Genomic DNA, 13,976 nt, shown 5'->3' on the forward strand with positions numbered 1-13,976 from the left:
CACTCTTCCTCCACCCCTCTCCCCACTGGTCTTGACAGCCCGAGGCTTGTGTAATCCCTTCATTTTTGAGCAATGGTCAAAGCCGGGACAAGATAGCCTAGCTTTGGCGATGGGGGTAGGTTATGCTCCCTCTATATTTGTGTCAGGTTTTCTATATAAAGTCACCGACTCTACACTTTAAATATAGCTTGGCAGTTCAAAACACCCTGGAAAGGTGGAGTAGGCATGTTAAAAATGCGTCGTGAAATGCATGCACAGCATCCGACACTTCTGGAAATGAGAGTGCAGAGACTTGGTTAGAGGAAGAAGAGGGTCTCAGTGCTAGATAAACACACACAGCTGATGGCAGATGCGGTGACAGTACGTTCTGTTCCCAGCAAAAGGTAGAGATCTCGGAGGAAAAGAGGCTATGGATGCGGACAGGGGGTAGAAAGACATAGCTGGGAAGGGGCAAAATAAATGCCAGCGAGGTTAGCTTCTGCGGGTTTCAGAGGCTAAGGAGGTCATTTTTAAAAATGGGGTTATCCTGAAATACAACCGAACCACACCCCCAACTGTTAGGGCTGCCTTGGCAATGTTCAAAAACTATCCTGAGACAGCTAGGGAGAACGAGAGCCCGCGTGAATAATCTATCCAGGGTGATCTCATCAGCTGGCAATTAAGTTTCCTAAAAATTGTAAGTGAATGACCCCAGTGGTATTGTCTGGGACACAATTCTCCCATTCCCCGAACTCAGGCAGAGGGCAGCCTGACAGTGTGACTTGATTTTCAGCCATGCATGGAAGTAGGTGCTAAAACCCCGCAGAGGTTTGGTGGAAGCACCTGGCCGTTCTGCAACGTACATGAGCGATCATTAAAGGTGTGCGAAGTGTATGTCTGCCTAACCACCCGTCCCTGGGTTTTCTGATCGACACACACTGTCCTCCCTAGACCGCTCCTGCCAGAGGAGATTTCCCAGACACACTCCGGAATTTCTAATCAGACACGGGCAGCTATTGCAGATCTACCCCCCCGCAACCCTCCGGTAAGTGATTGAGTCCTATTAACACTTGCCCAGTTGCCAGCCACTGCGCGATCCAGCGGAGGAGCAAACAAACAGAAGGTGGAGGTGGTGGAAGTGTATGTACCCAGGCACCAAATCCCATGTAAACAGATGAACCGTCTTCGAGTTTTTTTTGTATGTGAAAGCCAAGGCCCTCCCCACATTTAGGTGCTACTTAAGAAATCATGTAGCAGGTAACAAAAACATTCCCATCTTACATTTATCTTTTTTTTTTCCCAGGTTTTTTTTTGTTTTTTGCCACATGTTCTGCTAAAGCCTGCCAGGGGTAAATGAAATAAATACATTTGTGAACAACTGCTCTCCTGGCAAATCAAACTCACTCTGTCAGGGACTGGCCGACTCAGTCATGCAGTGTCCCCTTATTTTGTATTCTCCCCTCCTCCACCACAACTTGGGGGCTGACTTAAAGTAAATGAGGCTGGAGAAGAGGTGGGGAGTAGGAGGTAGGGTAACCCTTCAGAGGCCCTACTCCTACACTTTAATTTCGGGGGGGGGGGGGGAAAGGGGGAGAAGAGACCCATTAGCAAACAGAAGATTTATGGCTGGAAATTTCAGAGAGCTCATTTCATTCCTTTCCAATCCAAATGCAGAACTGTGTTCACAAGCCAGCTAGACACTGGACTGCAAAAAACCTTGCACAGAAAAAAGGGAATTGCACAAGATATCCATTATCTTTTATATATAATCTGACGCTAGGCACCACTGTACCATTAAATTCTATCTGCAAGTATTTACTGATGAGATCTGCTTACTAGCCAACCTAAATTTAGCTCAGGAATGACTGTTAGACTTGCTAGAAACATGAGGTTTTGTTTTTTTGCTGAGTTACATTTTGTTTCATGGAAGGCTTTAGTTGAGGGGGACAGGGGAAAATTACTTCCTCTTATTCAGACACCAGTCTTTATAGCAAAACCTATTGAGATCCCAGTTAATTAGCAATTCCGAAGAATAAATGCTGATCATTTACCAAAGGTGCCGAGCGACAATGAACCAAACTCAGTTTAGAAAAAAATTAGACTCAAATTTCAGAAGGAAACAAACAAAGAAAAATAAACCCAAGGCCATATATATTTTGAGCAAATGACCAGGATCACAGTGGGGGAGAAAATTCTGTAAGAACTAAAATCATTGTAACTAGCACTCCGGTTCAAATTCTCAACCTTACAAGCAAAAAAACTAGGGGGGGGAGCCTTTGATCTTATAGATGAAAGCTTTATCATTTTTTTAAAGCAGCAGAGGAGTGCTTCGCTTAAGCCTTTTACATACTGTAATGTTTCTACACGAAGGAGGTGCTACTAGTTGGTAGATTTCAAAGGTTTCTTATGACTATGAATCGCTAAAATAAAAAGGAGTAAATAGTTCTAAAACTATCAAAAAGAAAAGTTTCTGAAGATCCAGGCTGGCACATTGCTGGTGTCCCACTGGTTTGAGCGCAGTAAATAAACTCCAGTTTAGAAAAAGCTTGGGGAGGGATTCTTTTCCACCTGATCCCAACCACTACTGTGTTCTAAGGTGAGTGTGAATAGAAGTGTAGTTAAATATACACACAAGATACACGAACTCCCTCCTACCTATAGATAAACTACAAAGGACAGTATTCAAACGAACGCTGGTCTTTCTAATTTGTATTTACAACTGGGCTAAGCGATTAGGTTTCTGCCAGGAATTCTTTCATAAAAGCTGATTAAAATAGCCCCAAAGAGGCAGCTAGAGATCAGTATCATATCCCAGGATCTGGAGAGGGAAACGAAGACAAAGGAGGTGCCCCTGAAGGCAAACGGGTTTAGCTTTTGTGGGAAAACAGCGTAAAGGCTGCTTCAAGGTTGGAGTGTCCTTTGATAAGAAAAAGTATTTTGTCAGCCCAGCTGGGAATAATGGTGTGTTTATTGTACAGTGCCTCAAAAAGCAACCCAAGATTTCAACGGGACAGAACAAACAATAGCAAAACAAAAGAAAGTAATCTAATTAACGCTGCCTAGAACAATGAAGGGGGAGGGAGGATCCCTTAATGCGCTTTAATTCAGTTCAGTGTATTTTGCAACTACAAATACGGAGCAGGTCGGCTGGTTTGAAGGGCATAGGTGCCTTTGGCAGAGAAAGGAGCCCATGACGGCTGCTACGTGAAAAGAAATGGATCAGATAAGCTCCGTTGAGTTTCTGTACACTCAGTTTAGAAAAAAAAAAAAAAGTTGACTAGCACAACTCAAAACCGAAGGGAGATGGGAGAAGAGGGGAAATCTTGGGTTTAGTAGGTTGTATAGATCTGAAAGTAAGAGAAACCCAGACCTTATTTTTCTGGGTTGAAAGAAACCGAAAGTGGAGGGGAAGCCGCAGAGGAAATGGCTCCCTCTCTCCGCCTGATTCGAATCATGGATTTCTGGGGTTTAAATATTTAGGCAGGAAAACCAGTCACAGCCACACAGCACGGTAGAGGAAAGCAAAGGGTTACTCGGAAAAGCACGGGTTTAAAACAGCGCTCTTTAGGAAAGGGTTTGGAATCTTCTCCCCTAGCCGAGCCCCGCAGCTTTCCGCAAAGGTAACTTTATTTAAAGGGATTAAATACTAACCCGGCAGGCGGCTGATTGCCCACGGGCTCTCATATATTGGGGAGGTGGGGGAGAAAAGTTTCAGAGAGGAGGCTAACAGGCTTTTACAGAATGGTGTTTTCTCCCCTGGTTCTCCACCCAGCCTACAAGATGGCTCCCACCCAGCTGGTATCTATCAGCCCGGCTGCACCAAAGGGGGGAGGGAGAAATCCACGATTTCACTAGCAGTGGCAAAGATCAAGGCAATTAAATATTTGCTACAGGATAAGGTTGCAGTTGGCGATGGAAAACTAGTTCCTATTTAATTGTTTTTTTTCCGAGGGGGGAAGGAAAAATAACCCACCTAGTATTGTTCACAGCGGAAAGCAGCCCGCGTTATGGGATTTGCTTTGCATTTTTCCCTCCATAACAACATCTCGAAAGCCTTGTCCGGGTAACTATTTGCTTACATATAATGCTATTAAAAATAGCTCCAAGGCTCTTCTTGCGTTGAGAGTTGGCCTAGTACCTTTTTCTCGCTTAAAGCTTTTGGGGGGTTTGGGTGGCTGACAAAGCGGGGAGAGAGAAAGATTGATCAACAGAGAAATCGCAGCTTTAATGAAATGCAGATTCCCTTCCCCACTGATGAGAAACACACTTGAAAAATGCAAGCGCCATTGGCAACCTAAGGACAAATAGGCAGAATTTTTTATTAGCAACTAAATGATTTATTGCATACATACCCCACCGTCACAATTACAGCGTCTTGTCGGATCCGGGTGTGAAAACATTAAACATTTATACAATATGCGTTTAAAGCCACATCAAAGCGATTAAGCCATCCCCCCCCCCCTTTGGTCTGCTAAAGGAGAACAAAAAACGAAACATTCCGAATCCCGGAGTTGAGAAGTCCAAAGAGGATGGTTTGGATGGCTCCTGCCTTGATCGTTAGGGTATTTATTAGCGGTGGATTTTTTTTTGTTTGTTTAAATTGCATTGAGAATTTGCAAGCTTTTCGAGGAATAAAGCGCTATTTAAAAGAAAATAAGGCGTAAACTCAGAGGGAAGCTGTCACTCATTGCTGCTCCAATGATCATTCAAAATCTCTCCGCATTCTGTTCAGGCAGCCATAAGCCACGGACTTGCATTAATTTTCTTTGCAATCGCCTCCTCTTCCCCCTCCCACCAGGCCGCTCTCTCTGCTCGCCCGGCCTCCCCTCCCCCCTGTTTCTTCTTGTTGATCCTTTGGCTAATTTGGGATCAATCCACTGTTGATGAGTCCTGGTGAAATTGCCGTCCTTTCACTGGGGTTTCAGAAGGCGCCGGGGTGATATTTGGATGAGATCTTCTTTGCTTTAACATACAGAATTGCTTTCTTTCCTCTTGGCTCATGACTGTTTTAGGTTTGGGTTCCCCCCCTTCCTTTCCTCGCCTCTCTTCCCTGCTCTTCTGCTTCCAAAAGAGGGCAGCCTAGAAACCTGCTCGCTACGGTTTGACTATGGGCAACTTGAAACTATCCTACAGGACTCGACTTTTTTTTTTTTAATTTATACTGGAATTAAATTCGATTTCCCCTCCCCCTTTAAATACCCAAGTTGTGGGGGGAGGGAGAGTTTCTAACTGCTTGAGGAATTTCAGGACTTCTTGGTTAGAGGAGAAGAGGTGGTTCGACTGATTTAAATGCCTAAACTGTTAAATCTAAGGCTTTAAAAAATAAAATAAATAAAATAAAATGAAACCGTGGAGCAGTGAATCCAAAACCGGGGTAACAAACCAAAGCTGTTTGCAATGTCTCTCCCTAACGCGCAGCAATGGTTAACCATTCCAGTATCAGGGTCTTCCAGATCGCATCTGAAGGTTAAAAGGAGGCAGGTCTCGCTTGCTGTTAAAAATAGTTTACACGCTTTTTCGAGAGGAAGGTGGCTGAATTTTGAGACAGGGTCTCCGTTTACACGGGGCCGTGTGTGTGTGTGTGTGTCTCCCTAAAACAAGGTATGTTCATCTTCCCAGGCGGGGAAAACAACAACACACCAAGGCAGTGTGCAAACGGATTGTGCTGAAAGAGGCATTGTAATCTCAAATGCAGAGTCGTTTGGTTAATCTCTCGTCTGCCCGCTGCAGCTAGCGGAGCACGTCTCTGCAGCGCCGGGTTTCTCCCCCCTAAGCAGATTTCGCATGGGGAGGGTCACCACGAGGTGGAAAAAACAGAGCCAGACTGTTTATTAAAACGGGGAGGGAGAAGGGTCTCGTAGGAGCCCTGCAGTGAAATGCAAATGAAATGAAATGTCAGTTGGGATTTTTGACCACAGATCATTGCTCTTTAATTGTGTTTTCACCTCGGATTTTTTTTTGTTGGGGGGGTTGTTTGCCTTCAAAGGAGCATTGTAAAGGGACTATTGACTCTCCTCTAACGTGCATTTATTCTGGGATTATTTTAACCAGCCAGGCTGCAGTTGGTTCTTATTACCTACGTTTCTATAGGAACCTCTGTTGAAAAGGTTATACACACACTCACCGGCCTCTCGAAAATATTAAAGAGTAGCTGCCTTCGATTACGGTCTAGTGAAGGATTCGGTCGTTTCTCCCCCAACCCAGTAGCCACCCACCCCCGCTGATCCCTGCAGCAAACAGCCCCAAACTCCGGCTCTGTCCCCCCTCCTCCCAGTCCCGTTAAGAACAACGCTCTCTCTGGGAATCCATTAAAGCTCTGTTTGAAATGATAAAGGAGGTGTTTAAAAAAAAAAAGAAACAAGCTGGGAAATATTTCCCAGTAGATCTGAGTAAAACCCCAGCTAGCAACTGCAGAAAGAAGGGCGGGGGGAAGAACAAACTCCCCCCCCATCCCATCCTGCATTATTTGCCCGGGATGCTGCAAGCTTATTTTTCAATCAGAACCCCGGCCCCCGATCCCTGAAAATAGGGGACTTTCGCTAAATGCAGCATTTTCACGAAATAGAGCGAAATGAAAAGAGCCGAGCTCCAGCTACAATCACCTTCTATTTTGATCAGTCAGCCCAGACTGGGGGAAGGGGAGGGCAGCCTTGAAACGGCCTCCAAAAATTCTCACCACCAGTTTTGATCATTCAGCCCTGTTAGGGGAGCCTAGAAACCGGTCGAGTCCTTGGTCCGTAATTGGTTTTATAGGAATGGCTGAGGGCCAAAGTGTTTACATGAGGGTGAGTGGCAGTGCGAGCAGCCAATGGGAGACTTACTATGAAATTTTGGCTGGCCAGCTTGGAGGGGGGTGGGACGGGAGGAACAATGCTTGTTTCATTGCTAAAGAGGTTTTTTTTTTTTTTTTTTTTTTTTTTTTTTTTAAGATCGAGCGAGAGGAACTTGAAAGGGGGTTTGTGTAATGTACCTTTTCCAATCGCGGGCTGTATATGGAGATTCTGAATTCTCTAAACCAGCGCTACCTGGATTTTATTAAAAAGCAGAGACCTCTGGAGCAGGAAAGCTGGATTTTAAAGGAAAGCAGAGAGCTCGGTGCCTGTGCTCCTTTTTCTTTCAGGGTGGAGGAGAGGGGGAGACCGACTTATGGACTAAAAGGACATTTTTATACCAAAAAAAGGCAAGGCGGGCAAAAAGTACTGTTCTAGCTTGGATCTAATTTCGGAGTCGGGAGAAAAGCAAAGGCAAAGAGCTGAAGAATGCCAAAGAAGAGAGTTGCATAGAGGAGAGAGGCGGATTCTTCGGGGCTGGAAAGGTAGAAGTCTCCGAATTTATTGTTATTTGTTGCAGTAAGTTCACTAGGTTTTGTTTGCGTTTTTGGTGAATAGGTTTCCTATGGGATCCGCTCCCCCGTCATCCTCCAAATCCCTTCCCATAGTCTAGTTCGCTTTGATTTCACCCCAATTTCATTACTTAAAAGCCCCCCTCCTTTCTTCACCCCCTCCCCCGACACACACAAATCGAAATTAAAATTAAGGTTTCCAGAGCAACTCCTCAACTTCTCCTTTGCTGATACAGGCTTGGAAAGGAGGTAAGAGAGAGACATGTTATGGTTATGGGCTGTTTTTAATTAAAAGCAGGAATGCAGCCATTTTAACTGCGTTTAAGAGGAAGGAAAAGTAAGGTTTTGAAATTGGAACAGATACATTAACCCCCCCCGCCAAAAAAAAAGAAGAAGCTAGAATCAAAAGGATCAGCTAAACTTGTCCATTTTGTCATAATGTTATTTCATTCCACCGTAAAATAGACCATTAAGAGGAGTGTTTTAAAAAAAAATATGCAGCAACACCCCCTGCTTAAAATGGAAAGCATGTAGCTAAGGATGTCCAGTATTTTTTTTTTTTTAAACATAAGTAAATTTTTCATCTGGTAACCAGAGGAAGGGAAGAGCCACTGCTTAATAAAGTGTAACTAAAACCAGGCTAAAAATAAGAAAAAAGCTGGAAAGAAAACTCATGTTAAATGGCGTTTGAGTGTTCTGGGCAGTGGATTCCCTCTTTAAATTCTGTGTCGGTTAAAGAGGGGTGGAAATAATTTCAATTTATTTCAGATAATTCTGAGTATTTGCTCTCGAGAGAAAACATGGAATACATGAGACTTCTTCACTTGATCTGGGAACCAATGCTCACTAGACAGCTTGAGTACCCTTTAAAACATATATATATGGGAATGATTGCATGATATTGAAAATAAATATTTTTTTTGAGGTGGGGGGACAGATTTAAAATATTCTGCTTCCCTCACCGCCCGTTTTCCCTCAGTAAATTCTAGCTATCTTAACATTTGAACTGAAAGGTGATGAGTATTTACGAAGCAAAAGAGGGTTCTCGAATTAAGCATTTTTTTACTGACTAATTTCACTGGCAAACAAGCCGCGGTTTAGAAAATATGTAAGAGTATTTATTCCTTAGTAAACCAGTAACTGAAAATGAAACTGAGGATAATACTGTTTCTAATAACACGGTGCCAAGATGCAGTCCCATCTCTAGGTAATCTCCGAATTAAAATTATATCGTTGTTTTTTTAATCGTGTGTTCAGTAATAAATCCACTCTCACACAAAAGTGTGATTTTAAGTGGATTAAGGAACACCAGTTTAAAAGCCAAATAATAATCATTTTAAAATCCCCAGCTGCGTGTACCTACTGCAGTCCTCAAGGGCTAAAAAGTTAAATATTAAATACTTTCAGGATAAGATAATGGGTAAATGTATAGTGGGACATTTTAATCTGTGGGAAGGGGAGGTTTCGCGGTTTTGGAACCTGAAGTTGGTGATTGTGGAGAAGAATATATACTGCGGTGGCTGGTTTCAACCAGATTCGTGGGGCAGGAGAGTCTGGAATGCCGGAGTTAGGCTTTTATTATTTGTCAAAAATTATTTTAACCCGATCTATCGGGGCTGGGTGAATATCCCCTTGGTTTTTTTGGGGGGGGGGGCGCAGAGAGGAAGGTTCTTTTAATTAAACTGAATTCTCTCTGCTGTTATTGCAACAAAAAAATCGGATTCTCCCAAGCAACACGGAGGTCCTCTCTCTGTTAAGCCCTCTCCTCGTCCCCTTCAAGGCGAGGAATTTTTTAAAATATGATTTATAGCGTTTGTTTGGAGGGGAAAAAAATCAGCCCAACTTTTGGGTGACCTGTGTATAAATCATTTAGCCTCCGTTTGCAAACAAAATGACTAATCGCGTGAGTGAGGTTTGGATGTGAGGGTGAATTCACTGGAGGGACGGTAAACCCCCCGCCCCAGCCCCGTGTTTGTGTCTGTCTCTCCCCTGCAGGGCGCTCGCCTCGCCAGGACCCCAGCACCCCACCGCGCCATGGGACGCTTTCACACCTTAGTTTTAAAAAACATCTGAACGGGGGGGAGGGGGGGAGATAAAGTCAACTCGGAGTCCGCGAGTGGATGATGGATGGCAGAGATTTTGGGCTTCCCCGATCTTTTCCCCCTCCTCTGCTGTCCGGGCTGGCCATGGAGAGTCACCGAGTCGGACCCGCCAGCGCAGCCGGGCGCATCGCTCCATCAGCCGGCCACATGGCTGCGGGGCTCTCGGCCCCTCTGGCACCTGGAAAATACCTCGCATCGGGCATCAACATCCATTCCCACCCGGGTAAGGCGCTTTGCGGCCCCTCTGGCGGTGTGTGATTTAAATCTCCGAGTCTGAGCTGGAAAGGAAAAGCCCCCAGCCCCTTGCAGCGCCCGGGAAGGGTGGGTCCCGGTTCGGGGGCTCTAGCTCGCCCTGGCGCGGGACAAAATAGATCCGATCCCATTATTTTTCTCTCCCCAAAACGTTTCCTTTCCCCGAGGAGGAGGAAGGCTGGCGCGTGCGGTGGGAAGTCTAGGGAGGCATTTCAGTGTCTGGGGGGGCTTTTTACTTTCTCCCCCCTCGAAGAAACTGACCTGAAACACGTTCCATGATCTTCTAAAATGTTCTCCCGGCTGATAACATTTTGTATTGAAACCTTTGAAACTTGTCTCGTGGCCTTTTACTTTAAACAACCCCAAGATTTCTCCCGCCTTCCTCGAGTCCTGACTCCTTTCCCCCCCTTTATTTTTTTTAAACTTGCTCGATTACACTTTGCCCCCCAAAACTATTTTTTATAAAACTGAGACAAGGGAGAAATCTTCGCTTTTTCCTAGTCTGGATTTTTGTTTAAACCAAAGGATTACCAGGTTTCTAGTCTAAATACCCCCCCCCCCCAACATGTAACAATTCATCACATTTTTTTTTAAGCATCAGATTTAAATCTCCTGCCGGGAACAGGATTAAAAAAAAAAAGTCTGAATCCTAATTTCAAGACAAGATCGCTCTCTGGTTGGTTTTCTTGTCTTGTAGATGATCATTTCAGTGACTGAGAATCTTGTTTAAAAAAAACCCAAAAACTACCAAACCTGTGCTTTTCAGCTGAATGGCAGAAGAGGTGCTACCGCAGGGGTGGGAGACAGGACGGGTTTCCACCCCCAGTTTCTAAGCAGGGCAGTTACAGAGTCGGAACACGCTTTGTTTTGCTAAAGTCTGTTTGTGTTAGCGCTTGAGATCTCTCTGCTTTCATTCCCCAGCGTCTTCGTGGCGTCCTGGGAAGCTCGTTAAGTAAGGCAGGATTTTTTGGGGGGAGGAGGCAGGGAGATTCAACAACCTCGAAAGTAAATTGTTTCATATAGACACCAGCTGGATTTTAAAAAGCAAGGAAACTGCCTGGGAGGAAAAGAGGAGAAAGGCTTGCTCTTCGGGAATGCATCGCCTATAAATACCCCCAATGTACCATATGAAGCCAACATTGTTTAATTTTAGCAGCCTTATTTATTTGATTGCATGGCGGAGGGGGGTGTGAGTGTGTGTGTGTACACAAGGAATGCAAGATAAGAATGTCAGATCGAGCTTTCCTCTCTTTCCCCCTCCTCCAGTAATTTATTGTCCGGGTTTTGAGCTGCAGCGGTAGTCGGTTGCTTTGGGGGTGATTCAAGGCAGATGAAAAGTTTTAGTGTTCTCAGAAATTCCCTGCTCCCAGACCTCCCCTTACTCCTTGGAGGGAGAGGGGGAAGGGGAGGCAGTCAGAAATAACACAAACACATACACCGCTTTGTGAATCCCTAGGGCTAGCAGAATGTCCAACTTTTGCACATTAACCGAGGCTGCATTTTTTGTGGTTGTGCGTGTGACTCTGTTAAAAAGCTGAGTAGCTGGAAGTGTTTTTTCTTTTTAAAACTGTAGATCGAAAACTGTGGTGTGGAGGGGTTTTTACGGTTTACGCTCTTTTAAAGAATCAATCCTTTACCAGCCTGATGGATGCAATTTCTAAAGTGCTTTGGGGCTATTTCTTATTAATACATAAAACCTACTCTCAAGTGCCTGCCTCTTTTAAATAGGGTGTTTTGTGTGTGTGTTTAAATTCTTATAAGTCAATATAGCTGGGAATCGGTCTGCACACGTGCCCGCCAACTGTTTATTTTTCTTTCACTGCACATTTTAAAATGTTGCTTTTTCAGCTACTTCGTGTTGTGTAGCCTGTGTTTGTGGACTGAAAGGCGGTTGCTTGCAGTCCAACACTCAAATATTTCTTCAATTTACATTTCTTTTTTTCTGGGTGTGGAAAGGTGACTCTGAGTTTACTTTAGGCGTTGGTAGGGGACAAGTTTTGCAATAATAAACCTGCTTTTCTCCACGGCCTCATGGAATGAATGACTTTGAAATTTACAAAGCTGATTGCCAACATCTGCAAAGAAGGAAGCAGTCCGAATCGAGGGAAAGATTTATTGGTTTTAGAATAGGTGGCAGTGCCAATTTTCCAGGTGCTAAAACAAGAGGTGTAAAATGAAGAGCAATAAAACGAAGCACATGGGCAAACACCTCATTTTCCAGCACCTCCTGCTAAGGCAAAATGTAATCTCTCTAAAATTGATCTACCTGCCTAGACAAACAGGTTGAGCCTAGTGTACCAGTATTCAGTTTCTTTTATTTTTAAAAGCCATACAGACATGTAACTCTTTGCTAGAGAGGATGATTGCAATTGCCTTTCCAATGTGTATTAATAGAAGCTCCCCTTGCTTGGGCTATCTCATGAAATAATTGCTTGATGTTTACTCCCCTTTCCTCTGGCTGATCCCAGAAGCGTCTATAAATCTTGTGGCTCTGAGGTGCAAACACTGTCCTTTGAAAGGGGGTTCAGGTAGAACGTCCCCCGGGGCTGGTAAGCCAGTGGGGGGATCTGGTCCTTATTTAAAGGAATTTAATCTTCTCTTTTCCTCAAATTCGGATTTGCCATCTAAGCCACTTCCAAGATAACTTCCCCATCAGCCTTCCACAATCGGTTTCCCTGTACTCCCTCACCAACTCTCTACCCTGTATTACTATTAACAAAGCTTTCTCATCCAGGTTGGCTACAGTAGGGAGTGGTAATTCCCAGACAGGCTAAATTGCATTAAAAAGATATGTACAATTAACAGTTTAAACTTCCATTATGCCGTGGCAGTTGGTAGACAGGGATATTTTACGGCTTTAACAATTTCATTTTAAATGATGATTGCTTCCTGCTATTTAGAGCCTTTTTTTTTTTTTTTAGGCTGTCATTTTAAGGTGTTGAATGAGGGAGGGGTAGCATTTTAACAGAGCATCTTAAAACCAGTCAATGAATAATGCAGGGCTAAAGAAAGTGACTGCTGAATCCCTCCCCAAGTCATCTTAAACTCAATTCATCCTTTTAAAAATAGCATGATTTACCATGCTTCCGGATCTAGTCCTTTGAGCCCACTGATTTAAAAATTCTTTGCTGTGTAGCCTTTCGTAGCCTTTCTTCGCTAGAAAATGCGGAGCTGAAGGACCCTGTGCTCTGGTCAGCAGAGAGTTGCAGGCAGCTGTCTCTTCTCTTATGTATGCATTTTTCATGCGAATTTGCCAATAATCCTAATCCATTGAAGATTTTTTTTGGGAGGGGAGTGAGGACAGAAGTCTACTGTCTGATGCAGTACAGTGTGGGTTGTTGCAGTTATGGGGAGGGGATACTTACTAGGGGCAGTGAGAAGGTAGATCTGGCTTCTCTGCCATCTCAGGCCTGGGGCTGGCAACAAGCAGTTCTTAGGGGTTCTACATGTCTTTGATTTTTGGCTTGTTAGAGATAGGCATGTCGTTCATGTGACTTTTGGGTGGCAGAGGACAGGATGTCCATGCCAGCCAGGAGGTAGCGTGACGCCTTCCTAAGGGTCCTGCTAAATGTCCGTGAAAAGAGTTAGGAAGGTGACGGTATGCAATGGGATCTCATCCACAGCAGCAAAGGAGTTTGGCAAGAAAAAGGAGGTGTCCTTTAAATAAAAGAGAAGGTAATTGCCATCAATGATGCCAGATTGCAGAGTCCATTAATACGCTAGCTTTTCGTCTCTGGAGACCTGGATTCAAAATCTGGTGGGTTATTATTGGTTTTTGCCTTAGGTCACAAGTGAAATGAGTTTAGTGGTCTTGGCTTAATCCACAAAGCAATTTTAGTTCCAGCACAAAACCCAGAGTTAGTGTGTTACAGTTGGCAATCTCGGCATAGGAAAAGTCTGAGACTGAACAGCACGGGCCGATGCAGGGCCATGTTGAGAGAAACTTGCCCAGCACCTGACTATACCAAAATGTACCAACCTCCCTGAAAAACAAAACAAAAACCTGCTTTTCCCCCAGTGTTAGGGTTATTATTTTGTATATCTGGTGAATGCTCTTTGTAGATATTGCTACATTCTGGTCTGAGGAACTCAGTTTTCTAGTGTGTTCCACTAAGGCTTCCTTAATCCACAAAAAGAGACTTAAATCTTAATGGCAAGAGAAGTTCAATATTAAATAAAAGTTGCAAGCTTGCCAGCCAAAGAAAAAAGGCCCAGATTGAGGAAAGAGATGCTTTTATATTTCCACGTTAAGTATCTGTGTCCGGATATAGGAAGTGTGAGAATTTTAAAATGGATCAGAA

At 44.1% G+C, this 13,976-nt stretch overlaps 1 protein-coding gene across 11 annotated transcripts in view; it reads left to right on the forward strand.

Annotated features, from left to right (window-relative positions):
* The first annotated feature begins 3,248 nt into the window (after nucleotides 1–3,248).
* Nucleotides 3,249–13,976, forward strand: part of TNRC18 (trinucleotide repeat containing 18) — a 91,624-nt gene continuing 80,896 nt past the window's right edge. For 6 of the 11 annotated variants that reach the window (XM_050966519.1, XM_050966523.1, XM_050966529.1 and 3 more), the window contains exons 1-2: nucleotides 6,875–7,294; nucleotides 9,317–9,646. In XM_050966519.1, coding sequence (XP_050822476.1) covers nucleotides 9,442–9,646 — 205 coding nt within the window. In that variant the 5' untranslated portion in view covers nucleotides 6,875–7,294; nucleotides 9,317–9,441. Of the gene's footprint in view, nucleotides 3,600–6,873; nucleotides 7,329–7,554; nucleotides 7,571–9,316; nucleotides 9,647–13,976 lie in introns of those variants that run through there. The other 5 variants (XM_050966520.1, XM_050966527.1, XM_050966521.1 and 2 more) reach the window with 5 other exon arrangements.

The sequence above is a fragment of the Gopherus flavomarginatus genome, chromosome 9 (assembly GCF_025201925.1).
Source record: "Gopherus flavomarginatus isolate rGopFla2 chromosome 9, rGopFla2.mat.asm, whole genome shotgun sequence".
Classification (NCBI taxonomy): domain Eukaryota; kingdom Metazoa; phylum Chordata; order Testudines; family Testudinidae; genus Gopherus; species Gopherus flavomarginatus.